This window comes from Saccostrea echinata, unplaced genomic scaffold (assembly GCF_033153115.1).
Source record: "Saccostrea echinata isolate AGI-Se365-2 ecotype Australia unplaced genomic scaffold, CSIRO_AGI_Sech_v1 ptg000054l, whole genome shotgun sequence".
Lineage (NCBI taxonomy): Eukaryota > Metazoa > Mollusca > Bivalvia > Ostreida > Ostreidae > Saccostrea > Saccostrea echinata.
This window is the reverse complement of record NW_026889803.1, coordinates 35,383,450-35,410,646: the sequence shown is the minus strand read 5'-3', so window position 1 is coordinate 35,410,646 and position 27,197 is coordinate 35,383,450. Positions and strand designations below refer to the sequence as shown.

The 27,197-nt window shown below is 33.4% G+C and overlaps 1 protein-coding gene across 1 annotated transcript; it reads left to right on the top strand.

Moving 5' to 3' along the window:
* Positions 1-4,015: 4,015 nt before the first annotated feature.
* On the top strand, positions 4,016-10,400 carry LOC133204835 (uncharacterized). Its single transcript, XM_061340579.1, has 4 exons — positions 4,016-4,079; positions 7,154-7,717; positions 7,823-8,776; positions 10,067-10,400. Exons 1-4 carry the CDS (start codon positions 4,016-4,018, stop codon positions 10,396-10,398), a joined length of 1,914 nt encoding a protein of 637 aa, XP_061196563.1. The 3' UTR covers positions 10,399-10,400.
* The last annotated feature ends 16,797 nt before the right edge of the window (positions 10,401-27,197 follow it).

The following is a 27,197-nucleotide window of genomic DNA, read 5'->3' as shown; positions in this document are numbered from 1 at the left end:
TAGGGTTTGTCGAGAGAGAATTTTAGTGACCTAATGTTATCTCAAGTAAACCAAAAGATCTAAATTGATCCACTACTGTACTCGGTGTATTAGCAAGATGTTTTTTAAATCCATTTTAACCAAGATTAAGTTCCGTTTTGACGCAAATTTAAGTGCTTGCACTTTAGTAAAGGCAACGATTGGGACACCTCATTATTTCTAAAGTTTAGTTTTGAAAATCTGAATCACTTTTGGAAGAATGCAGAATTCAACATTATAAATAGTGATTTAGTTTCTATGTTTATATATCTTTCTTCCCTTTTTCCATTTATGGTATTTCTCGAGAATGCAAGCAATGTAATATTAATTTTTAATAATCACAATTGCAATCACATCAAATTGTCAAAATTAGCAAAAAATTACAAAAAATGGTCATTACTTTTCAATATATAAATATTTGGATATTCAAAACGAGTGTTTATACCAAAAACTGACGTATAATACAGGTTAAACCCAATCTTCTATCCATAATAGCTACATGAAGCACAATGAATCGTAAAATACTCTTGGCAACAAAACTTTACCGACAAACGGCATATAGAAATGTCCCTGTATGCATTGTTCCTTTTTGTATTCTCCGAAAGAAACAAACAAGGTTCAGAAGAGCTGAACGGTCAAGACCATTTGTTTGTTGTTTAACGTCCCTCTCGAGAATTTTTCATTCATATGGACATGCCACTACTTGCCGGTGAAAGGCTGCAAATTTATACCTATACTTGGCACTGAGGGTCATTAAGCAGTGAGGGATCTTTTTCGTGCCAACACCGCTGCGACACGGAACCTCAGTTTATACATGTACGGTCTCATCCGAAGGACCTGTCTCCACGCCCCGCAGTGGATTCAAGCTCTTACCACTGTGCCAAGTGGGCGACTCCAGACCCTTAGAGTTTTCATTTGTGTAAATCTGCTTAGAAAACTTTTTCAAAATGATCATGGACGCCTTTAGTTTGAACTATTTGTAAAATCTTTGTACCTGAAGCAGTCTTTTGCACTTGACATCCGCGTTACAAAATAGAATTTGTTAACAATTTCTTTATCAGGATAATAAGAAAGAAGCCGCTACAATTTTACCAAAACAACTTTTCACTTTTTAAAAAAAATATTTTATTTAAGAATTTTAACTCAGCTTAAGCTTTTTGTTTTGTTTGTTTGTTTTTTTTTTCCTTTCCTTTTCTTTTTTTGGGGGGGTGGGGGGTGGGTTGCATTTAAAATTGAACACGGACTCGAATTATTAATTAATTGTGACTTACAGTTGAGGTAATCCTACCGACATATTGATATTGATTTTGCCATATAAAACATGACCATTTCTTTGCTACTTTGCCGTTTAAATTAGACTGAATTATTGAGTTTAAATTTTGTTTGAAATTTTTCATATTTTCTTATTGGCTAATCTCACATTTTCACATTAACTGCACAGATAGACATTTTAAAGGTAAGAAATCTATAAAGATTAGTATTTAAAATTTTTATTGCAACAATTTGACAGTCGAATAAAGAAACAATATTTCATAAAAGGTTTATAGCACAAAACGAATGCAAGATGAATGAGCGAGAAATACTATTCATTATTTCTATATCTATATTTAAAAGAAGTCCAAAAAGAGAAAAAAAAACTTTTCATATGAATTGATTTAAAAATTCCACATACCGATAGAATATAGATATTATAAGATGTGTTGTCAATTTATGAAGTCTCTTGTGCTTATCATAAAGACTACTTTTGTTTGCGATTCTTAATCAATATGCCCCACATCGGGCAAAGCAAATAATTTGTGTTTCAGGTAGGCAATGAAATGTCACTGAACTTCTAGAATAAAGAAAACGAACCAGTATGGTAGGTAACATTTATTTTATTAGCTATCTTGCGGAAAAATAATTTTAAAAAAAGTTTAAGAAAAAGAAAAATATAATAATAATAGCAACACTTTCCAAAAAAGGGAGATCGCAGCAAAAGATAAACAAGTTCTAAATAAATTATTGTCAGATTAGAGAAGATAAGAAACAGAGAAAGCACTAAGGATATTTTTCTAGTTTTTAATTATCAAAAATATTTTAAAATAAAAGATAAGAAATCTGGCAAGAAAATGCAAACAATGTTTGTATAAAACATTAAAAAGGGTAAAGTAAAGCAGGCGCCTAAAATGTATTATTTGTGTAGAGAAGGAAGAAACTTGGATAGAATTTGAAACATACACATTTAAAAAACTTCTGAAGATTTATAATTTTACAATCCAAATTTATGAAAGGTCACCAATACTTCTCTTAAACAGAAGGTAGCATTTTTTGAAAACAAGGGTATATTGATGCTGAGAGATAAAAATACCTTAGAATGACATACAAATCTACGCTCAAAACATTAGATTCGGAACAAACCCCAGTTAAAATTTCAAATTGATATAACTTTTGAAATAGTTTTTAAAGGACAGGTTTCAATTTGAAAATCATACACAGACGTTTTAAAACTGATGTTTCTTTAATAAAAGTAAATAAATAAAAGAGATATTCGAAATACAAATTTTAATTTAATTTTTTTCATTAGTTTTTAGAATTGGAGCCCGATTGCTGACTTTGATTAGCGTACTAATGAACACTTGTTTGTAGTTTACATCCAATCTTGAATACTTCAACTCCTATCGAGTCAGCATCACAAAATGTTGTTGAAATGTCCAAATCAGACACAGATCTTGGACTCATCACAGTGAAGTGATGATATTAATGCAGGAAAAGCACGTGCGAGATAGTGGCGTTCACAATTAATTATGCACAAAAGGAGAAATTCGCGAAAAGTTTGAGTTGTCTTCACTGACTGGACATAATTCACAAAGAGAGAAAAGATTAAGAAATCATAATGATTTTAGCTATTTCAATATCTTTTGTGTTGTTAATTCTTAAGTCTATTTCAGTACCCTTAGTCGGACAGTGTCCAATCTCCATGCTTACCCTGGATAGATGGAGGTACTTACGCTGGATATGTCATTTGATATTTATCTTCTCCCATTCATTTTTGACACCATTGACGGCTAAATTTCATTAAGGCAAATAATATCTGTTCGCTGAAAATCCGTTTCAAGAATAGGAATTTGATAATTTGAGTAAATCATGTCCACTTCAAAAATTATCTATATTTACCTTGCGACTTTTGACGCTAGCGATGATAAGAATAAGATGGAACTTGATATTCTTCTCAAGAGATGTAAAGCAAATATAAACAAAATTCTTTTTGCTCTCTTTTCTCAAGTATCATTATAAACTACTTAAAATATAATGTTGAGAGGAACAGTTCATTTCAAATTGACAAATGTATAATCACTTAAATTATCAGGAGCGTAAAGTTATTTGATAAAATGTCATAGGAGAAAAACAGAGAGTTGAGTACGATTACCGTCTCTTTTACTTTAGTTGTTCATAATTTAAATGGCCCTTATTCATTCATATACAGTAAAAAAAATTCTAACAAATGTCAAAGTCAATTTTCATATTTATAAACTTTCACTGAAATATTTATCACTAAATTTGACACTGAAGTGTTTTTGTAAAAAATTATAAATGTTAAAGTTTGTGAGAGCATCTTCAAAAATAAACTGTTTCATGATAAATTCACAGAATTCCATTTTTTTAAATGATATTCTTTATGATGTCTTTCTCAAAGCTCATCCGTACTTTGGACAACATAAACTAAGTATGTAATCTATCCTATGATTAAGAAAAAGTTTCGATATTAGTTTGTGCAAACACGACATTTCCATGTAAATCCTTTAGACCCTCGACAAATTCTAGTAGAATTGAAAAAAAAAACAGGTTTACAGAAAAATGCAATGAATTTGAAGATTTTGAAGCTCGCAAAAAAGCAGGAAGACATTTTAACAGATCACCATCTCCGTTAAATTTTAGTAATAATCGGATATTTCGAAGGCAACATACCAAAATATTTGCCCTGAGGTGACAGGAAAGCCCTGGAGTGTTATGTCGCCCAATGCCGAAGGCAGAGGGCGACATAACACTCCAGGGTTTCCTGTTACCGAGAGGCAAACATTCTGGTATTGTTGTCCGAGAAATCATGTCATATAGGATATAAAACATTTTAAAACAACCAAACTTTAAATGAACAAAAAGCAGATGTTGTCCGGACATTTTAATTTTCGAGGAACTGTTAACCTTTGCTTAGCAACTGCTTATAGAAAGTGAAGAAATATTAATATAGAAAGCACAGTGCCTTGGCCAGTTTACCAAGGCCACCAGGTCTGAGAACCCCTTGCTCTACAGACATAAAAATTGTTACACTTATATCCCCTAAAAAGCAAATGACCCTAATTGATTTTGATGTCAAAGGTCAAGATTCAAACTACAAAGGAAGATATTGTCTATTCAATAACTTGAGAACCCTTTAATGACGGACGTCAAACTTGGTACTTTGTACATTGGTTTCGAACCGAAGAATTGTACATTGGTTTCGAACTGAAGAAATATTAATATAGAAAGCACAGAGCTTTCTATATTAATATTTCTTCACTTAGGGCAGTTATGTTAGTTTAAGAGTTGTTGTAAAATGTGCTTTATAAATAAAAATTAATTTCATTACAACATGTATTGGTAACGATCCTCTAATAAAACTAATGTCCAAATAACTGTATCTCACTTCCATTCTCAATGACCGTGTAGTATAGGACAGCGCCGCGAGAATTCCATCGGCATCGAAAGCAAGTTTTTAACTTGCCTAGATAGCCGAGCGGTCTAGCGCGCTGTTCCTGTACTGCTAGGAGACAGATTCCGTAGGTCGAGAGTTCAACCCCGGGCTGGGGCGGAAGTGGGTATCCTTATAAAAGTGAATTTCTCTGTGCTTTCTATATATATATATATATATATATATATATAATCCCTTGCTTTAAAATGCAAATTTATCGGAACTTCGATTTGTGAAAATTCTTGCGTTCTGAAATGAATGATAATGAGCAAAAATGTGCGTTAAAAGCAAGAAAATGACTCTCAGTGAAATCTCAAATTTCATCAATGTATCCGTACTGGCTACTGCGAAGACGATGTTACCCCCCCCCCCCCTCCTCCCCCTCTTATATCGTTTTCATAAGAAATTTTAGGCCCAGCAGTTAAGTTGTTGGTGCTAGATTCCTTTGACAGCTGTTTGACTATACAGGGAAGTCTAGCCACTTTCAACAACGCTTTCTGACATTATACTTTATAACTAACTAACCACGAATCTACAAGTAGCCTAGCACCCTGATGAGCAATGTCGCCTTACAAAGAATAACTTCAGTGTAGAATTCATGTTTACAACTTTCAGTCAAAAGTTTGTATGAAATAAATCTCCAACAGATTGTCAAATATGTTTTTAAAGACGCAGATTTCTCAGATTTCATATTTTGTACATGATCTTTCTTTCGGCATGTCCAGTGCGACGTCATCAATTTTATGGGTCATCGATTTGGATAGACGTCATTTAAGGTTTCACAAGGGTTATCTCAACGTTTTGTTCAAACGAAAATAGAACGTGTGATTTAAAATTTCTTTTATGCAGCTCGTTGAAATGGTGTATATTAATTCGCTCGACAAGCCTCGCGATTATATTACTACCGTATTTAAATTTATGAGTTTTAAGTGCATACAGTACTGAAATCACAATAGCTAATAACTTTTTTTATTTATCAATATCCTTAATAAATGCATTTCGTTTGATTACAAATATTTTTTTTTTAAATTCCACTATTTCTATTATTCTGTGTTTATTTCATTCTAGTGAAATATACGTTTGTATGATGTTTGTATGATTAATGCCAAATATCTATTGTTAATATTTATTAATACTGCTATTTACAATGTATATGACGATTTCTATTGGAAATGTTTTTAAAAATTCTATTGAAATACAATTCTTTTATTAAACTTTCACTCAGGAAGTTTTGTTCTGATTTAAAAAAAAATTGACGACGAAGGAATTTGATAAATGTGTTCTTTAAATTTACTGGTATTTTGGGGATTGCTAGCATAACTGGGTAAAAAACTAACTAAACAGTACTGAAGAGAATAAAGGTTCCCCTCTAGTGAAACTACAATCTAATTATTTCAATAATCCCTGGTGCAGTGCTTAAAGAAGTAAAGTTTAAATAAATTGGCAAAGGAGTTTTGCTTTATTATGTTGTGTTTTAAGGAACATTTTGTAAATTGGCTGATAAATTGTCAAGTCATAAACCACGAGATAAACTCGAAAAATATATATATAAGCTAAGGCAGTCTTTGTGCAATAAGCTCCTTTCTTAAATAGATTCATTATGATAAAAGAAAACATTCTGAACACGATTTACCGGTACATTTGATGTTTGAAAATCACCTAACTTAGTTGCATATTACATAAAATCTTTTCTATTTGGTTTGTAGTGGTGCGACGTGTCTTTGTTCTTGATCTTCTTTATATCTTCGGCAATCACAACCTTGACATCCCAAGTAAAAGGTAACCCTTACATTAGATAATTGCTTTTTTAATCATAATTATAATGAAGTGTTTGTTTTTTATAACATAAAAATAATGTTTATGTGAAAAAATATCAAAGTATTAAATGTTCGTAACTCTAAAAGCTTAAAATCACAAATTCTTGTATTTTGTTGTTGTGTTTTTTATTTTTATCCCATCAAATATTCAAAAAAAAAAAAACAGTTTAATACAATTGTGCAAAACACATTTATTACTACAAGTAGTAAATCCAAATTTGCCTTGTCGTCGTCATATATCAAAGGTCAAGATCACTGAACACTAAGTCATTATCATAACGTTAAACTTGAGTGTGGTGTAAATTGATAACCTTCAGGTTTCTCATGACCTTGCCTCGAGGACAGAGGTCATGAGTATTACTAGGGAAGAGGAAGATACCGGTATATGTGCGTTAAAAGACTCATAAGTAGTACAATCAATGAAATTGTTTTGCAATTTATAATATACTTTGTCTGAAGGAAACGCTAAATATTTAAACACGTATTTTCAATGCATTTCATTAAAAGGCTAAAGCCTTGAGGATATGAGGATACTTTAGCCATACTAGTAAAAAACAACAACAACAAATGGTAACTTTACACAAGTGTAAGTTACACTATTTTATTTTGGCAGATTGTACTCCAAAACCTACAGATCTTATATTTGTCTTGGATGAAAGTGGCAGTGTAGGGAGTGATAATTTTGTTCTGCAAAATGAATTCGTTGCAAAGTTTGTTGAAGATTTCAACATTGGGATAACTGCAACCCAAGTGGCAGTTATAACCTTTTCGACTTCAGTGAAAATAGAGTTTTATCTGGACACTTACCACGATAAAACACAATTAATGGAGAGCATAAAGCAGATCAACTACTCGCATCCCGGTTTAACAATGACTCAAAGAGCCTTAGAAAGCGTACGGACTGAAGTTCTGACTTTGCAGAAAGGAAAAAGACCCGATGCTCTGCCTTTAGTTATTGTGTTGACAGATGGAAAATCTATGATTCCAGCTCAAACAATAAAGGAAGCAAAAAAACTTCATGACATGAATGTTACAGTATACGCTATTGGTATTTCGGGCGACGCGAACGAAGATGAGTTGCAAGGAATTGCATCCAAACATGATTACGTTATAATGGTGCAAGATTTCAGCAATTTAAATTCAATACGGGGTAAAGCTTTATCCGGTGCTTGTGAAGGTAATTAATATACATATATGTTAATCTTATACGATACCAATCTCTTTGAATTGATTACGTTTTTAAGGACTTCCTCATATGAATCAAGTTTTGCTTGTTTCACAGCCATTTTGAAAAAAGTTAAGGGAGACAATGCAACACTATCAACGAAACCAACGACTACCATCATGAAAACCTCTCAATCAACAACCTTCACCACCACGCCTACCACAACTTCCACAACTACTACCACTACAACTCCTACAACCACCAAAGCTCCTACCACTACAACTCCTTCCACCACAACCACCACCACCCCTACAACTACCACAACTCCCACAACTACAACCACCACACCTACCACTACCACACCTACCACCACCACAACTCCTACAACTACAACTCCTACAACTACCACAACTACAACTCCTACCACTACATCTACCACACCTATCATCACCACAACTCCTACAACTACAAGAACAACTCCTACCACAAAAACTACCACACCTATCACCACCACAACTCCTACCACAAGAACTACCACACCTACCACCACCACAACTCCTACCACACCTACCACTACCACAACTCCTTCCACTACGATTTCTACAACTACTACCACTATAACTACCACAACTCCTACCACTACAACCTCCACCACACCTACCACTACCACAACTCCTACAACTACAACTCCTACAACTACAACAACTCCTACAACTACAACATCTCCTAAAACTACAACGCTAACCACAACAACCTCATCTTCAACAACCGACTCTTCTTCCACGACAATTAAACCCACTTTCAACACAACCCCTACCATCACATCCACCATTTCTAAAACCACAACTCCTATCACAAAAACCACTACCTCTACCACCAAAATTTCTACAGCTAAAAAAATAATCATTACACCAAAACCCTCTACAGCTTCTGCCTCGTCCACCAAACCCAGCACCACGACCACCATAAAAAAAAATACTCCCACCACCACTACTGTGAGGGTTACTCATACCACGCGTCTGGCAAGTTCAAACCATATTTCCATAACTACACCAGCAATGCCTATTCCAGGTTTGTATATCGACGATATGTCAGCAACACTAGGAAAATGTCTACGTAAGCAAGAAATAATGCTGTAAAGATACAGTTAAACTTTGCTTGAAAAATAAAAAAAAGGAATGTTATTGCAATGTTCTCGAACAGTTCTTAAAAGCAAAAAATAGGTAATTATACTTAAACCAAAGACAAAAAGAATGTTTCTCTCTCGGGTACAATTCGCACCACTACAGTCAGGCCTATTTCAGGTTTGCTATGAAATGACATATTTCTGCTTTTTTGTCAAATGATATTTTGCACTGTGGCGATTAATTCCGATTTATTTCATGAACAAGAAAACTTGTTCTCAGCAAGCATCAAAATTACTTTTCGAGATCTTGGCTTGTTTTTCCCCTTTAACAAACCAGCATCTACAACATCTATGAGGCACCCTTCCATTCATTTTGTTGTTTTAATTTACCACAGTAAACAATATTTGGACTAGAAATAACGCTTTCTGCGGGCGCCCTATAGTTATCAGTCCGTCCGTCCATCTGTCCGTCCGAGATCTCTTGTCCGGAACATATCTTCTCTCTCCTTGGCCCAGTCTGGCTCATACTTCACCCACAGAGTGTCTTTGGGTAAAGGCTGTGCAGTGACCTTGAACCATGTTTCTAGGTCTAAGGTTAAGGTCATAGCAGAATTATATGAAAAATCCTTGTCCGGAGCATATCTTCTCTCCTCTTGGTCCAATGTGGCTCATACTTCACTCACAGAGTGCCACTGGTCAAAGAATGTGCAGTGACCTTGAACAAAGTTTCTAGGTCAAGGGTCAAGGTAAAAAATAGCCTCTCTGTTTAAAATCTTTGTTCGACGCATAATTTCTTTCCCTTAAGTCCAGTCAGCCTCAAACTTTACCAATTGACTTAGGGTACGGAACATTTGTGATTTTCCTTCCATATTTTGATAGAGGATATCTTAACAATTTTCATAGAGGATATGCGACATACGTGATTTTTGTGCCGTTTTTTTTTATAGAGGGTATGGAGCACTCGTGATTTTCGTGCCATATTTTATTATAACAATAGAAGCCCTTTAGACTCAAACAACATATCCCTTAATAGTACACATATGTTCCTCTTCAAAATAAACCCTTTTTCAACTACCTTATATTTTCATGTTCGTTGCTGAAAGCGGGGCCCTTTGAGATGGCCACCATCTTAATGATATCTAGTTATACATGTATATGGCGTCCTTTTGACATACATTTAGCATATTAGAGTCACTGTAAATATACTAAACAACAGGTGTTCTTAATACTTTTAGATTACACATCGCTATCTCCTGATTTATCGGTGTCAAAATCCACTGCAGTGTCATCGAAAACTGCTTCTCCCACGACCAGCAGTTTGTCTGTAACAAAGTTTGTAGTTCCTGGTTGGTTCCAGTATATCGAAATAGGACTAATCGGTGTAACAGCTATCACTGGCGTTGGGCTTCTTGGATGCTGTTGCTTAAAATTCTTTGGTGGTAAACGCAGGGAAGATGATGAGGATAGTGAATATGAGGACGAAGAGGAGATACTCCCCTCATGGAAACAAGGCCAGAGACTTCCAGCATCCAAACCAGGAGGATGGACAGATGGACTTCGGTTTTAAAAACATGTCATAAAGAATTTTCTAAACTTTTTCCAAATTATTTCCATCTTTCCTTGTGATAAACACTAAATTTGGGAACTGTTATCTGTTGTTTAAATTCAACAACATTCACATGATAACAGACATAAACGTATTCATAATTTTTTGTATTCTAAAAATGGAACACCTTTATGTAAGAACGATACAATATTGTTTTGATAATTGCAGCTGAGAATAAAAAATAAATTTAAATTAAACAAAAGAGTACATTTTTTTTATTATTAGTTTATATATTATAGTTTAGTTATTATTAGTAATCATGCCATTCGATAAGTGTCTTAGTAAAGAATCTTAAGGTATTCCAACCCTAATTGTCTCAGATTCAACAAACAAAATTGAATACATAGCAGATATGTACAGGTTATGTATATTCAGTATATTTAGATCCAAGTCCTATTTGCTAGACCGGAATGTGTCCAAATTAATGACCCTCAAATGACCTTGACTTACCAGTAAGTTCATAATTAATAAAAAACCATTGTAATAAAAAGTCGTTTCAGTCCTTATTCTATTCCTAATCATAAATAGCCTATTTATACCTTCGAATTTATTGGTATTCTGTATTTGGCTTTTAATTTTTAAATATTCGTTTTTCCTCATAGACCATGTTTTTCACTTTGACTAATTACTGGTTAGGTAATTATATTTTGAAAAAAAATCTCTTGGTAAGTCCTCTTCTATTCAAATTGTTTTTAATTAATATCAGCGTATTTTATTTGTGATGGGTATTTAAGATAGAGAATAAGGTCCTCTTAGGGGTGGAATACCTGTCCTCAGTGTACAGAGGGGAAAAGAAAAATAAATTCATTTCATAACTAGTATATAATCAACTGATATTTTTAAAAGTGTGTGTGTGCATTACTCTAACCATTGGCATTGTCCGAGGATCACTTAATACTTTCATAAAGTAAATTTTATCCTTAATACATAAGAAAAGTAGAAATCTTGTGTATTAATAAAAAAAAATTAACAATATAATACATAAAATTCAGAGTAGAAATGTGAGAAAGCAAAACCAACTCACCAGTATTGTCAGGCCGTGCTCAGTGATGTGTGCAGAGTTTAACAAATTGAACACACCCGGTGAAACATAAATATTTACAGTAACAGAGCTCGTGTCCTGTTTACAAAACAGTTTACGTTCCACAGGGTGTGGAAGTTGCGGGTCCTTCGGATGAGACCTCAAAAACCGAGACCCCGTGTCACGGCAAGCGTGGACACGATAAAGATCCCTCACTGCTCAATGGCCCAGAGTACCAAGTAAAGGTCTAAATTTGAAGCCCTTCACCCGAATATGGTGACGTCTCTATATGAGTGAAAAATTCTCGAATGGGACGTAAAACAACTTAAAATCAATTAATACTTTATGAAAGTGCAAGAATGTGTCAATCAAACGCGTTCCAAAATTCGTTGTTCCAATAATTTCCAGATAAAATTTGATTTTTTATTATATTTCCGTGTGAAATGCTATGGCAACATACATGTATAAGTCATATTATACAGAAAATTTGAGAAAATATTAACTTCAAATCTGTGTCTACATGTATGTCTCTTTAATTTCAATTTAATCACTTAAATTGTTTAAAGTAAAATTGAACATATAGTAAGGAACGAAATTTTGTGTGATTAAAAAAGATGCATTTATAAAATAATTTCCTATTATCAACTTAGCAACATCTGATAGCAGTGAATGAAGAAGCACTATAAGGTACATGTAGTTCAAATGCATTACATGCCTCTTTCTTTTCTCAACAAATTTTGATAATGCATATATTCACAGACGTTCTTTCTTTATGCTATGAATCTCGTTTTCTGTCTGCCCATTTGTTACAAAATATTTAACATTGTTCAAAACTAAGACATGGCTTTCATATTTACATGTACATTACTTGTGTCAAGACCTTTTGAAATATACTGTGAATTTTGACCTTGACGACTGGTTTTCTTTTTTTAAAATTAATAATAAAATTTGGAAATACCTTTTGCATGAGAGAAGATAAGACTTCAAAATACATATAAGTACATTACCTATGAAAAGACCTTTCCAAATATGCTACTTTTAAAAGTTTTAACATTGGTAATCATTTTTGATCAAGGGAAGTTAATGCTTTTAAATTTCACATGATTTTTACCTCCCTAATTCGTCCATGAAATTCGACCTTAAAATATATATATATATTTTTGGTTTTCATTCATTCGTTATTTTCTCATTATATGATATTTTATTATTTTATGTTTAATTTATTTTCGTGTGTTTCACATGTACCTGTAAAAGACCTCAAAGAATGCATTATGGTTTTTGTCCTCTTGATAATGATGAAAGACCTACTTTCAAAAATTTTAACCTCAGCCGAAACTTTCACCTGTAACATGACATTTCCGAATATACTATTTATTTACTTCTAAGTTTGTCTTTCAAAACCTTTAAGCCGCAACTATTGCACCAGAATGTATAACTTTGAAAATAAACATTTTAAAGTTATAATGGAAAGATAAGACAGTTAAATATTCCATGAACCATTGCGTCCTTACTATATGTAATAAGACTTTGAAAGCAAGGCACCTTACAAAAATTAAATTATTATAGTTAACTTTAGTTCACTAGAGTTAACTAGATATAGCAAATACTTTAATTTTCTATGAAACTGTACTCTAGAAATTTTTGAGATTTCAAAGCTAAAAATCTCCAATTTGATAACTGTGATGAAAAATTTGAAAATAATACGTAAATATACAAGAAATAGTTCCATTTGAAATAAAAATGTGCATGTATGAATTGGAGAACATATAATCCTTAATAAAAATACTTTCATTTACTATAGTGAAAACTTTGATTAACTAGAGTAAAAACTTTGATACTATAGTTATGGTACACTAGAGTTTACTATAATATTTATTTATTTCTTTTGATGAAGGGGGGGGGGGGGGCACAATTCTCGGGATGTGCTAAAAATATGCCTTCAGTTAATAACCCAGGGATCGACTCAAAATTTTCTATGCAATAGTCCAGCCGGCAATTTATTAAGTCCGCAAAAAATTAGAGAAATAAATGTGGAACTTTAAAATTATTTATAAATGATACAATGTTCTTGTAATAGGGATACTATTTTCTTTAAAGGTAGTACAAAACACGAAATATATTTTAACTCCTTTTTTCTAAAACACACCAGAGAAAAGAATAAAATCATTTTTATGTCAATAATTAATTATCTTTGGAGAGAAAAATATAAACAATGACATGTATTTATCATATTTTGAAACAAAAAAAAAGATGATACATCTTATATACCGTATATACTCGCCTATAAGTCGTTTTTTTGGGAGTTAAATTTTGGTCAAAAACTCTGTGTCCGACTTATAGGCGAGTCATAGAAAGAATAGTATTTTTCAGGACAACAAAAGGTAGTATTTTATAAACAATCCCGATTATTATTGTCGACCCGAGCCCAAATATCGCTTATATTTCAAGACAGTCTCAATGTATTTTGTTTATCCTGCAACACATTTTTACAGGACCTCCAAAACGAGCTGTTTTCAACCGATTTAGGTACATCTCTGCAGTTGAAACTAAGACGCCATGGCGTAAACATTGCAATATTCATGACGTCACAATGCTTTTAGAACGTTGGAATACGTGCACGAGGCTTTATTAGGGCATTGACTGAATAAAGCTTTGGTTTATTAGGTTACCTTTATTAGGTCAATACAAGGGGTAGTTGCAGGATAAAGACGTTTTTAAGATTTTTAGGGGTTGGTTCTCGTAAATGTTATAAAAGGGAAATGGGTCTTTTAGAAATAATGGAGGAATGATTGTTTAATTTAAAAGCAAAATTTCGTTCCTTTTTTTCTTAACCAGTCTGTAATAATTTCTAAGTTCGTATGCTCATTGAAAATAATTTTCCGGCACAATATGATGGTCTTTTTATAGTTATTTGATAAGTATGAAAAAATGTTTATCCCCGCACAATATGATGACTTTTTTCAGTTATTTGATTAGTATTAAGATGGATGAAAAATTATTTATACATTTTATATACTTTTTTGTATTGTATTTGATTTTGTAAAGCTACTTTGGCCAAAGTATAGTCAGTTGGCTATTGTTGCTCAGATTAGCGATATGGCCCCTGAGCCTCTCTTTAATATAATAGGGTGCGTTAATTTTTTTTCAGGAAAGCTTATCTCACTTTTTCATCTATTTTGAGTTAACTCAAATTTATTCAGAGAAAGTATATCAATGTCATACCAGTTATGTAAATACAAATATTTGGATAGGAAAGATAAAGAGTTGGGCTGACGGACCTTCCACCTGTCTTCTCCTTGTTCCCGATGAGGGTAGATCATCAGTTTTTCGAAAGAAATATAACTAAAATATAAGTGCAGAATTTTTGTTTTATAACTATTTTTTTTCAAAGTGCGTTAACTGTCTTCATGGTAAAAAAAATGTTGTTGTACACTCTTAACGCACTTTGAAAATTTTTTTCAGTGTGTTGATTTTGCCCCAAATTTAACGCACTTCGAAAAAATTTTCAAAGTGCGTTGATTTTGCCCCAATTTTAACGCAATTTGAAAAAAAATTTCAAAGTACGTAATTCTGTCAAAGTGCGTTGCCACACCCCTACCGGTGAAACCGGAGAGGACTATAGGTTTCCTCTGAGTCTGTCCGTCTGTCTGTCCCTCTGTCTGTCTGTCAAATTTTTGGTATGTGAGTGTATCTTGATGAGTTAAAGATCAAGTTTGCATTTCTTTCCGCTTCAATGATTTTTGACGGAATGACGATCTTTTTTCAATTTTTCAGGGTTTTCTGCAATTTTTTTTTCTAAACGCTTGCAGATATTGAGCTGATTTTTGGTATGCGACTTTACCTTGATGAGTTACAGATGAATTTTGCATTTCGTTTCACTTCATTGATTTTTGACAGAATTATGGCATTTTCAATTATTGACGGGAACCAGATTTAACTTGCCGGTAGGGGACTAGTATTGCTAATGCAATACTCTCAGAATACTTGTTTAATATAAAGTGTAACTTTTGATTGCTCTGTATTAGAGACCTGATATTTGGACAAACATACGAATAAGGAGTTTCCATGCTTTATGTACAGTAAAGCTCAAGGTCATAATTAGAGTTGAAAGGTCAAATATTATGACGTCATCTTCCTATTCTTTTAATCCCCCCCTTTTTGCATTGAATTCTTTTCAAAATCCAAAATATATCAAACCCTATTCATTTTTCTTCATTTTGACACATTATAATGAGTGTCACATTCTTTGTTGATTTAAACCATTCTGTTGAATTTTTGCTAAATTTGAATTATACATTTTCTTTTAAGAGATATTAAAGTGTAGCATATTTAATTTACAAGGTAATTTGCAATTCCTGAGCTACGTATGTTCTGTTTTTACAAAAGAATGCACTAAAATACACTGGTATCATTAAAGTTTACTGATTTATAGAAACAAAATGGTCACCTTTATAAGCAGCATCACAAAATATGTAATATATAAATTATGTTTTTTAATCAATGCATATTCTGATGTTGCATGTCTAATTTAACCCTTTTCTAACGGTCTGAAAGGTTATATTTCGATTTATGTGGGCAATAAATATGTGGTTCAATTTCTTTTATATTACACATACAGAGGAATGTTTTATCTTAGAAAAAAATATCAAAGTTTCAAACAGTTTTGATTTGAAGAAAAATTTTGCCTATCTATTTTGTACTATAACAATTGAATTTGAGGGAAAATTTATCATTCTGCTTTGTTCTACCTTAAATGCACAACATATTTAGGTGAAGTTTTTGATTAAACAATACCACTTGATTGATTGTGTGTTGTTTTACGTCCCGTTCGAGAATTTTTCACCATATACAGACGTCACCATATACAGGTGAAGGGCTTCGAACTTAGACCTTCACTCATCAATAAGGGCCATTGATTATCATGCCACGCCTACCGTGACACGGGGCCTCGGTTTTTAATGTCTCATCCGAAAGACCCGAAACTTGCACTCCAAAGTGCCGAGCGCTTGGCGAAGGAACAGTTGCTACCTATTTTTTATCGACTTAGGTCAGTCGCGGCCGTGATTCGAACACACGACTTTCAGATCACGGAGCAAGCGCCCTGCCGACTGAGCTACCGTGACGGTCAATACTATTTTAAAACTCGATTCATGAAGTTTAAAATTTATTTCACCTATTAAAGGAACTTTAATTTTAAATTGAGAGACAAAACTTGAGATGTAAATAATCAGACTAGAATTTTATTTCATGATTCAGTTCATTAAGACTTGCTTTTGTTGATCCTACAGTGAGATTCATAGTATTCAGTCAACCACCTTTTGGACTGAAGAATAGAATGGTATTAAAACTTCCTCCTCAGAACTTTAATTATTATTTTCATCTATGTAGAAAGGCCTTTTTTGTCTAACAGCACTGAAGTTCTATAAAGGAATTGCGGGCATAGGATTGAACTTATTGTTAAACTGAACATGCATCAAATCGTTTAAGATCTCAGTACGAGGTCTGCATCTCTAGTCTGTTTTCACCATTTTCATTTCACTTTAGCTAAACCTCCTTCTCAGTATCAGAAGTGGAAAGAGACAAAATTATATCGACATGGACAAGACCATTTTGATGTCCTTGAATTCATGGTTCGCTTCCTCGTTCAAGTGATACTCATTATCTTCACTGAAAAAAACCCCCAAAATTCTTGAAATATTATTTCCAATTTGTGCCATCAAATTTGCAGTTCAATATATGACCTTTACAGAATGTTTCATACATTTTTGTGAATCTTGTTTTTTCAGCATCTGCCACTCAGATAATTTTTTTAGATAGAACAATGGCTTAGTCGAAATTGGTGTAAAATATTCCATCAAGATTTTCAAATATTCATCTCCAGAATCTATATATTCATTAGAATAGTGTCCTAAGTGAATTGTAGACAGGAATACTACACTACCTTTCTTAATTTCTTTTACATTATTAAGTTATTCAAAAGAAACTTAGCTGAATACTTAAGTTAATCGTATGATACAGGCCCGTAGGAAGCAATTTCAGTTAGAGGGGGCACAGCCGTACATTTTCAGTTGAGGGGGCACTATCAACCAACAATTCCTTGACAAGCAAAAAAAAAAAAAAAACAGGTTTTATTGAGGGGACACAAGCATATAGTAACTATGTTTTCTATAGTTATCTATATATCGGCAAAATTATTTGCCCCCCCCCCCCCGGTTCCTACGGCCATGTGATACACTTAATATAAAAAAAAAATAATCAGCATAAATTGATTTTGGGGACAGTTCGACCAAAGAGTCTGCCTATTTTGTTGCTTTCAGAATCCTGGACAATTGTTCATCAAACCCTCCCTTCAAACGGTCAACCAGGCGACCAAGGGTCGAATCCCTGGGCCTTTCAGAACGCTTAATCGCAATTCCATGAAACATGTTCTTGTCCATTTCCAGATATTGATTGATTATTGCTTAACGTCGAATCGTCAATATCTCAGCCATATTTCGACAAGCTTAAGATTAGGACCATCTCTGCAATTTAGTGGCTTAAAATTCTATAAATTACCTAGAAAATATTATTAAAATGAAACTTGACAGTCACGGCAGCTCAGTGCTTTAAGCGCTCGGTCAGTGATTGGAAAGTCCTGGACGCCACAGATCTAAGTCGACAAACCAGAAGTCTCTGATGAGACTGTAGCTCTACTGGTCTGTATGAATAACAAAAGAAAAGTAGCGCTTGGATTTGAAACTTTGCAACATGCAACAATAAATAGAATTATTAGCGTTTTGAAAGTATTTCACGGAAATTTCTATTTTTAGTAACCATGACAACACCATTCACCGAAATAAAAAAAAACAGAAATACATATTATGTATCGTAGTGTATTCTAACTGTGTGCCAAGTTATATTGAAATCGGGCAAAACTGTAGGAGGAGTAGCGTTTTAAAGGAATTTCACAGAAATTTCTATTTTTAGTAACCATGGCAACACCGTCCATCGAAATCAAAAACCGATGAACTACATTATGTATCTTAGTGTAGTCTACTTATGTGCCAAGTTATATTGAAATCGGACCAAAACTGTAGGAGGAGTAGCGTTTTAAAGGAATTTCACAGAAATTGCTATTTTTATTAACCATGGCAACACCGTCCATCGAAATTAAAAACCGATGCACTAAATTATGTATCTTAATGTAGTCTACTTGTGTGCCAAGTTATATTGAAATCGGACCAAAACTGTAGGAGGAGTAGCATTTTAAAGGAATTTCACAGAAATTGCTATTTTTAGTAACCATGGCAACACCGTCCATCGAAATTAAAAACCGATGCACTAAATTATGTATCTTAATGTAGTCTACTTGTGTGCCAAGTTATATTGAAATCGGACCAAAACTGTACGAGAAGTAGCATTTTAAAGGAATTTCACAGAAATTTCTATTTTTAGTAACCATGGCAACACCGTCCATCAAAATCAAAAACCAATGCACTAGATTATGTATCTTAGTGTAGTCTACTTGTGTACCAATTTATATTGAAATCAGACCAGAACTGTAGGAGGAGTAGCGTTTTAAAGGAATTTCACAGGAATTTCTATTTTTAGTAACCATGGCAACACCGTCCATCGAAATCAAAAACCGATGCACTAAATTATGTATCTTAGTGTAGTCTACTTGTGTGCCAAGTTATATTGAAATCGGACCAAAACTGTAGGAGGAGTAGCGTTTTGAAAAATTGTTTACAGACAGACAGACAGACGGACGGACGACGGACACCTTACTATCGCATAAGCTCTTCTGGTTTCTGACCAGTAGAGCTAAAAACGAGTAGCAACTGTTCGTTCGCCAAGCGATCGGCACTTTAAAGTGAAAGTTGCAGGTCTTTCGGATGGGACTTTAAAAAACTGAGGTCATGGTGGGTGTTGACACGATAAAAATCCCTCACTGCTAATTGTCCCTTGGGTCTGAGTTAAGGTCTAAAATTGAAGCTCCTCACCGGTACAAGGTGACGTCTCATACACAACCGAGTAGTTTGATCTCTACATGAGGAAAAAAACGAACATACAATCCGTCAGTCAAGTGACTGAAACTTAATTGAAATTAATTCGCGAGAACGAGGGGATATTAAATTTAATTTATCAATGTCTTTCACAAAAAAACTTTAACCTTTTGTCATAACTTTTGAATGAGAAAAGATAGGGCTTTCATATTTCACGTGTATATTACCTGTTACAAGACCTATCCAAATGTACTCTGATTTTTGACTTCGTGACCTTGAAGTTTGACCTACTTTTCAAAAATTTTATCAAACTTTAACATTGGTCATAACCAATTGGTCATTTGATTGAGAAAAGATTTCACATGTACTTTACCTGCGACAAAACCTTTCTAAATAATCTATAACCCTGTGACTTTGACCTTGAAGTTTGACCTACTTTTCAAAATATTTAACATTACTTTTACCTTGGTGAATGAGAAAGATAGGGCTAACATATTTAATATGTACATTACCTGTGACTAAACCTTTCCTAATATAAAATGACTTTTGACCCTGTGACCTAGGCCATGAATTCGACCTACTTTTCAATTTTGTTAACATCGGTGATAACTTTTGATTGATGGAATTAAGTGCAAGTATTTGTCAAGTGCATTACCTATTACAAGAAGTTCTAAATGTGGTATGATATTTGACCTCTTGACCTTGAAGTTCAAACTTATTTTCAAAAAAATAAGTGGTAACTTTTGAATGAGAAAAGATAGGGCATTCATATTTGTCTAGTGCATTAACCGTGACAAGAAGTTTTTTAATGTAGTGTAGTATATGACCTTGAAGTTCGTCCGTATGTAAAAAGAATTAACATTGCTGATAGTTTTTGAATGAAAGGTAGGACATTTAGATTTGACGAGAGCAATACCTATCTTAAGACATTTCGGTATTTACTCTGGTTTTTGACTTTGTGGCCTTAACCTTAAAGAACTTATCGCATGCTTTTTTTTTAATCGTAATTTTTCATATCGCATGCTTTAAAAAAAATCGTCATTTTATGAAAAATATTACGTAAAATCTTGTTTATTAAAAATTGAACATAATAAATGGTTTTGCAAGCATATTTTAAGTGATATTAAGAGTTGAAATTCAAATACGGCGATATGCATATTTCAATCGGATTTTGGCGCCATACTGCTGTGACGTCATTTACAACAATTCACTGATACAGAAATAAGAATATGCACACAATTAACGGAGTTATCACTGACATATCTAAAATAAATACGAAAATTGCTGAAAAAATAATATTTACGTTCATTTCAATTAGTTTAAAATTTTTTACTTGCTTTAATTTCAAGTATTATTATTAATTAAAAGATGAAATATTAAAGGACTACGGTGGATGTACATATTGGCTTTTTGTCAGTAAGAAAATATTAAAGGACTACGGTGGATGTACATATTTGCTTTTTGTCAGTAAGAAAATTAAAAAGAGATGGTAATGCACGAACAAAGCTGCAAAATTACAGCGGGGCTTCACGTATTTTAATTGTAGTCTATGATTATAAAAGAAAAGGTATTTGTAAATATCACGTCTGACCACCTTCTCTTCTACGGGTATTAACCGTCACGGTAGCTCAGTCGGTAGAGCACTCGCTCCGTGATCGGAAGGTCATGTGTTCGAATCACTGCCGTGATTGACCGATAAAAAATAGGTAACAACTGTTCCTTCACCAAGCGCTCGGCGCTTTGAAGTGAAAGTTGAGGATGAGACCTTAAAAACCTAGGCCCCGTGTCACGATAGGCGTTGGCACGATATAAAGAACCCTCACTGCTCAATGGCCCCGAGTGCCAAGTAAAAGTCTAAATTTGAAGCTCTTCACCGGTATATGGCGAAGTCTCTTTATGAGTGAAAAATTCTCGTTAAACATCATAAAAATAATCAATCATCTATGGGTATTACCCACTGTTACCTGTATTGTAATTGTTCCCGACGCCCTTCTAAACTCGGATATAATTCAGTCGCTTATTTACAATTTAACATCATGATGATTAAAATAAATTTTTGTAAAAAGTATGCTTTTTATTTATTTTACCAAATCTACTGCTATTTAAAAATTAAACTGCTTTTTCAGTTTGTTAGTTTAACATTTGGATATGTATTTGTATTCGGTAATGTTTTGTGATAGTGAAATTATTATTCGAGATCGCCATTCTTTGCAAGATATGTGCAGATATATTTGCATGAATTGATTTTTTATTATAAATTAACAATACCAAAGATTCTACGATCTTGAAATCGTGAATTAAAAAGGTTTGATGACAAATCATTGTATTTTGAAGGCGAGTTTCTTCGTCTTCGCTGCTTACCCCATCTTACATGTATCGTCGCTGTTATTTTACCGTGTTTACAGATTTTACGGGTTTCCTACTGATGGCATTTCAAACATATAAGATTTGATATCCAACCTTGTATCGATAAAATAAGCAAATTGGTTGTTTATAACGCAGAAAATATAGTTTAAATAGCGTATATTTTAGTAAGATTAACGTAAACAACCGATCAGCCATTGTCGCCTATGACGTATCACGTGATAGCTATCTGATTAACTCGGATTTTTATGCCCCATTTAAGATTCGGGGGTATATCGTTTTTGCCCTATCCGTCCGTATTTCTGTTTGTCCGCAGAAACTTTAATATTTCTAATAACTTTTGATTGGTTGGAGCTATGGCTTTCATAGATCATATTAGTATTTCTTGTAAGAAGACTTTTCTCCGGTACCATCATCTTGACCTTGGAGTTTGACCCAGTTTTGCAAAATTTTACCGAACTTTAACCTTGGCCATAACTTTTTAACAATTGATGCTAGGGCTTTCATACTTCACATGCATAATCCTTGTAACAAGACATTCCTTTGGATACCAATAACCTTGACCTTGAAGTTTGACCTACTTTTGGAAAACTTTAACCTTGGCCGTAGCTTTTGGTTGGTTCGTGTTAGGGCTGTCATTCTGTATATGTATAATTCTTGTGACAAGACCTTTCTTTTGATATCAACAACTTTGACCTTTGAGTTTGACCTATTTTTGGAAAACTTTAACCTTGGCCATTACTTTTGAACAGTTGGTGCTAGGACTTTCATATTTAAATGTGTATTTCCTGTGACAAGACCTTCCTTTGGATACCAATAATTATAACCCATTGACCTTGACCTACTTTCGGAAAAGTTTAACCTTGGCCGTAACTTTTGAACGGTTGGTGCTAGGGCTTTCATATTTCACAATTTTATTTCTTGTGAGGCCCGGCAGAAGCAGATGTGGATATATCAAATGAAAGATATTTGCACTCTCAAAAAGTGTAAGCTAGAGGAATCCCAGTCCACTGCATGACCAATGAAACAAGCACAGTGAATACACCTAATGCAAGTAATGAAATTACATGGACCATTTTAATTTGTTTTGGGCAATAAAAAATGGCTTATTGAATAAAATACATGTATTTATCATATTATGCTTACTTTAAAATCTTTATCTGAAACTACGAATCAGAATTGAATGTAGGGCCCTGTCGCCTTGTTTGAGATTCTGTAGCACAGGTACAGGAAGCTGGGCAATCTTAACTGCCACATTCATCTTCATTTGGTAGAGGAATTGAAATTTCCCTTGCTATATGTTATATAACACACATCAGGCAGTAATCATGATATATTTGTTTGAGGTTTTAGTCGAAGCTGGTGTCGCAAACATGGAAATGGTCTTTTCAATATGACAAAAACGTTTTCAATTTTACACCTGTATTGCATAAAGCAAAATTGAATCTTCTCTCTCTAGAGTTTGGAGTGAGAATTGGAGTGATAAGATAATGCTGCAGTAGGTATCCATTGTCAGTGAGTAAAATTGTAGATAACTGGATATCGGAAAGATGGGGGGGGGATACATCATTACATGTAATGATCTCTGCTGCGGAAGTGTTCATATTCAATATTTATAAAATAAACATTCGAAAAATAGAAAGGACATTTGATACATTTGAACAGAACAGATTGTCAGATGTATAAAATATTAAATATTTGTAGCATAATGATTGTATAGTAGACATCATAGCAGTATCTTTTATATATTGTACCATACAGGCAATTTTAGGAAATTCTTATGAAGTCTTGAACACATCATGTGAGTACCCCCTGGGAGAATATGAATGTCATCATGTTGCCTCTGCATTACTATATGGGCAAGAGATACATTTAACATGTTTAGCATACAAAGTCTAATGACCAGATGATTCAAGATTATTTATTGTAATCATGACCCAGATGGCTGAAGTGATACTTAGGTAAACCTAAGACATAAATTCACAGATACAAATGTGTGAGCAAGACCGACATTACGTGTGGATGGTTGAGAACCCAAAGACTTCAATTAAAAAAGACTTAAAAACAATAAAAGAATTGTTTCCCCCTCCACAACAAGATTACTGGTAAGTTTTTATATTTTAAACATTTTAAGTACTGTCAGTGAGACAATGTGCATTTTCTTTTAAATATAGTTATTCATTCATATACTTGCAATTATTCATTAACTATATTTTTTTAAAAATATCAATAATTATATATATATATATATATATATATATATATATATATATATATATATATATATATATATATATATATATCATAAAAAATTGCTTCATATTTGAATTGCTTTAAGCTGCCCCTTTAATGAAAGTGACCGGTGTTTTTTGCACCAAGAATTAGCAAAGCTTGGAAGGTAAAATTTTATTAGTGAAATATAAGAATGAAATTTTGATTTCGATGTTATTATTATTGTTGTTAATTAAATTTGATTTGATTGTTACATTAAGAGTATTATGATATTGTTATTTTGGTAGTGACAGTTAATTTTCACTGTGAAAAAATGTACAAAGATGAGGAGCATATTGTTGGCTTTGTATAATCTGTCCAATTTTAAAACCTACTAGGTAATAAATAAAAATCTTTGCGCAATTGGACAGATAATAAATATAATAGCATTTTTTTTTTTTTTTTTTACATTTTTGAAAGGAATAATTTTCATTCAATTGCATTTAAAAAAAATATTTTGTTTTATATTCTTGCGAATCATCAGGTCTTTCTTCTATTATTTCAATATAGTATGTCAGTATGAAACCCAGGGGCCTATTTGCAAAGGAACTTTTTACTAAGACCAAAATATAGTTCTCCTCATAACTTTCTAATTTACATTTAATTGAAAATGGTTTTAATGTTTTAAAAGGAATGTAGATAGATATTTTTACGCTAGCAATTTTAAACAGAATCGTTAATTTTGCAAAGTTTTACAATAAACTGACGTTTTTGTTTTTAGTCGTAAGTTCGATTGTAAAACAGGCCCCTAATTAATATGTTAGTAAATGTTTATTGTACATTTGCACCAATTTTTCTTTGGCACATCCACACTTATGCTACATGCAAAATTATATAAAGGAAGAATTCTGAACAAATATCGGGAAGTGAGTTGTAAATTTGAAATGTAATGCATACAAATAAATTTTTTTTTTACAGTGTTCACCAAAATTAATTGTATGGTCTCTAATAATAAGAAATGAACAAATAACAAACCATGATTGAATAAACTCTCAGAAACTGTAACCCGGAACATTTATTATAACAATAATTTTTTTTTGTTCCGGGCTACTGTTTCATCGTTATAAAATAAAACAAGATGTGTTTGTGAAACACTATGCCCCCGATGGTAACACAATTCTGGAGTGGGACGTAGACTACAGAGCAATAGTTATGGCCAATGTTAAAGTTCAAAGGTCACAGTTGAGGTCACATGATCAAAACTTTCTGTACCAATGGAAAGGTCTTGTCATAATGAACACTAAGGTCAAATATTAAAGCCTTACCCTTGACAGCGCAATAGTTATGGGCTAGGTTAAAGTTGACAACAGACAGACGGACAAACAGAAAGACATGGCAAAAACAATATACCCCCGGGATCTTTCGATCCAGGGGCATAAAAAGAAATTGACACTATTGACAGGCAACAAATATGCTTGAGTTGCTCTCAGCAGCTGTAAACCGGAACGTAACATTGGTTCCGGGGTATATACTCTTCGTTATAAGGTGGAAAAGAAATGAAAGGGTAACAGATAGGCTCGAAAAAACTCTCAAAAACTGAAACCCGGAACATCAATTATGACCATAATTTTGGTTCCGGGGTATTTAATCTCTGTTTTAAAAAAAATATGCCTCAGTAATTCTTAGCAATTGTACCCGGAACGTTAAATTTGACCATGATATTATATTTCTTCTGAAATACTTTATCGTCCTTCTAAAGTGAAAACAAACGAACAGATTACTCAGATATCGTTACCCGGAACATTAATTATGACCATAATTTTGGTTCCGGGGTACTGTTCACTCGTTGTGAAATGAAAAAAAAATTGACAGGTAACAAATATCCTTCGGGCTCGGTTTTTATTTGCCAACATCATCTCGAGACGGAGGGGTATATTCTCCAACAATTCCGACGACAAGGGAAGTATTTCTATTCTACTACGGCGAATATTAAAACTCAAATAAAGAGAAATTGGACGTCATGATAAGTGTCTTATGACGTCACATTCGAATGCCATCCTCGTTCATTTGTGTCTCATCGCTTAGAAAAAGTACGATGTAATCCGAACCCAATGTAAATGTTTTCCCACCAATCTGCATCACAATTAAAAGATACCTCTCTCCTTTTCCTAATGAAGGCAATAAAAATTAGAGAAAACCGATTAAAATTATGATAAATTGTTGATGACGTTTATGGTTTATTGGAGAATAATGACAGCGGTATCTCTTTTATCTTTGCAATAACCATAGTAGAATATATGTGATAGTATACTTTTGTACCCTGTAGCTTCAATAGTCAAGAATCCCATTATTTATTTATTTCTCATCCTTTAATATTTCTCAACAGGAAAAAACAACAGAACATGAGGATCCTTTTTATCGAGTTTTTATTTTATCATACTTATTCCTAATTGAGTAACAAATGAACAATTAACATAGCTGTAATTGATCATTATGTACTTCAAGTTTGAAGTGTTATGCATCAATATTGCTTGTTCTCAGTTCACTCGAAACAATATGAAAATAAAATTGAAGGTTCACAATATATAACTTTATTTTATTCAAAAGTATTAAAGAATATCCAGTAGAATATTGAACATTGCTGCTTTAATTGAAAGACATATATTCAATACATAAATGTTGTTTTAAATAAGATTTTAGTTGAAAAATAACAAACTCCATAAGTCGCCCGCGTGGCGCAGTGGTTAGAGCGTCTGCTCTAGAGTCGCGAAGTAAGGAGTTGATCCTTACGTCGCGGGTTCGAATCCCACTGTGGGACGTGGAGACCGGTCCTTCGGATGAGACCGTATAAACCGAGGTCCCGTGTCGCAGTAGGTGCTGGCACGAAAAAGATCCCTCACTGCTCAATGGCCGTAAGTGCCGAGTCTAGGACAAAATTTGCAGCTCTCCACCGGCAAGTGGTGGCGTCTCCATATGAGTGAAAAATTCTCGAGAGGGACGTTAAACAACATACAAACAAACAAACAAACTCCATAAACATTGCAATAAATCTAAAACCTACTCTCTACATGAAAAAACTTGAAATAAATAAATACACAAAAATAAACACTGGACATATAAGACAGATTTACTATCCATGTCTGTTTCATAACGAGGAATCACCAAAGCAAAATCAGGCG

What these genes read in the sequence shown, in the direction of transcription:
- LOC133204835 (XM_061340579.1), top strand. Translation starts at nt 4,016, where the DNA reads ATGCCGAAGGCAGAGGGCGACATAACACTCCAGGGTTTCCTGTTACCG. An exon ending in ACCGAGAGGCAAACATTCTG is followed by an intron (nt 4,080 to 7,153) that starts GTATTGTTGTCC and finishes TTATTTTGGCAG; the next exon opens with ATTGTACTCCAAAACCTACA. An exon ending in ACCAGCAATGCCTATTCCAG is followed by an intron (nt 8,777 to 10,066) that starts GTTTGTATATCG and finishes TAATACTTTTAG; the next exon opens with ATTACACATCGCTATCTCCT.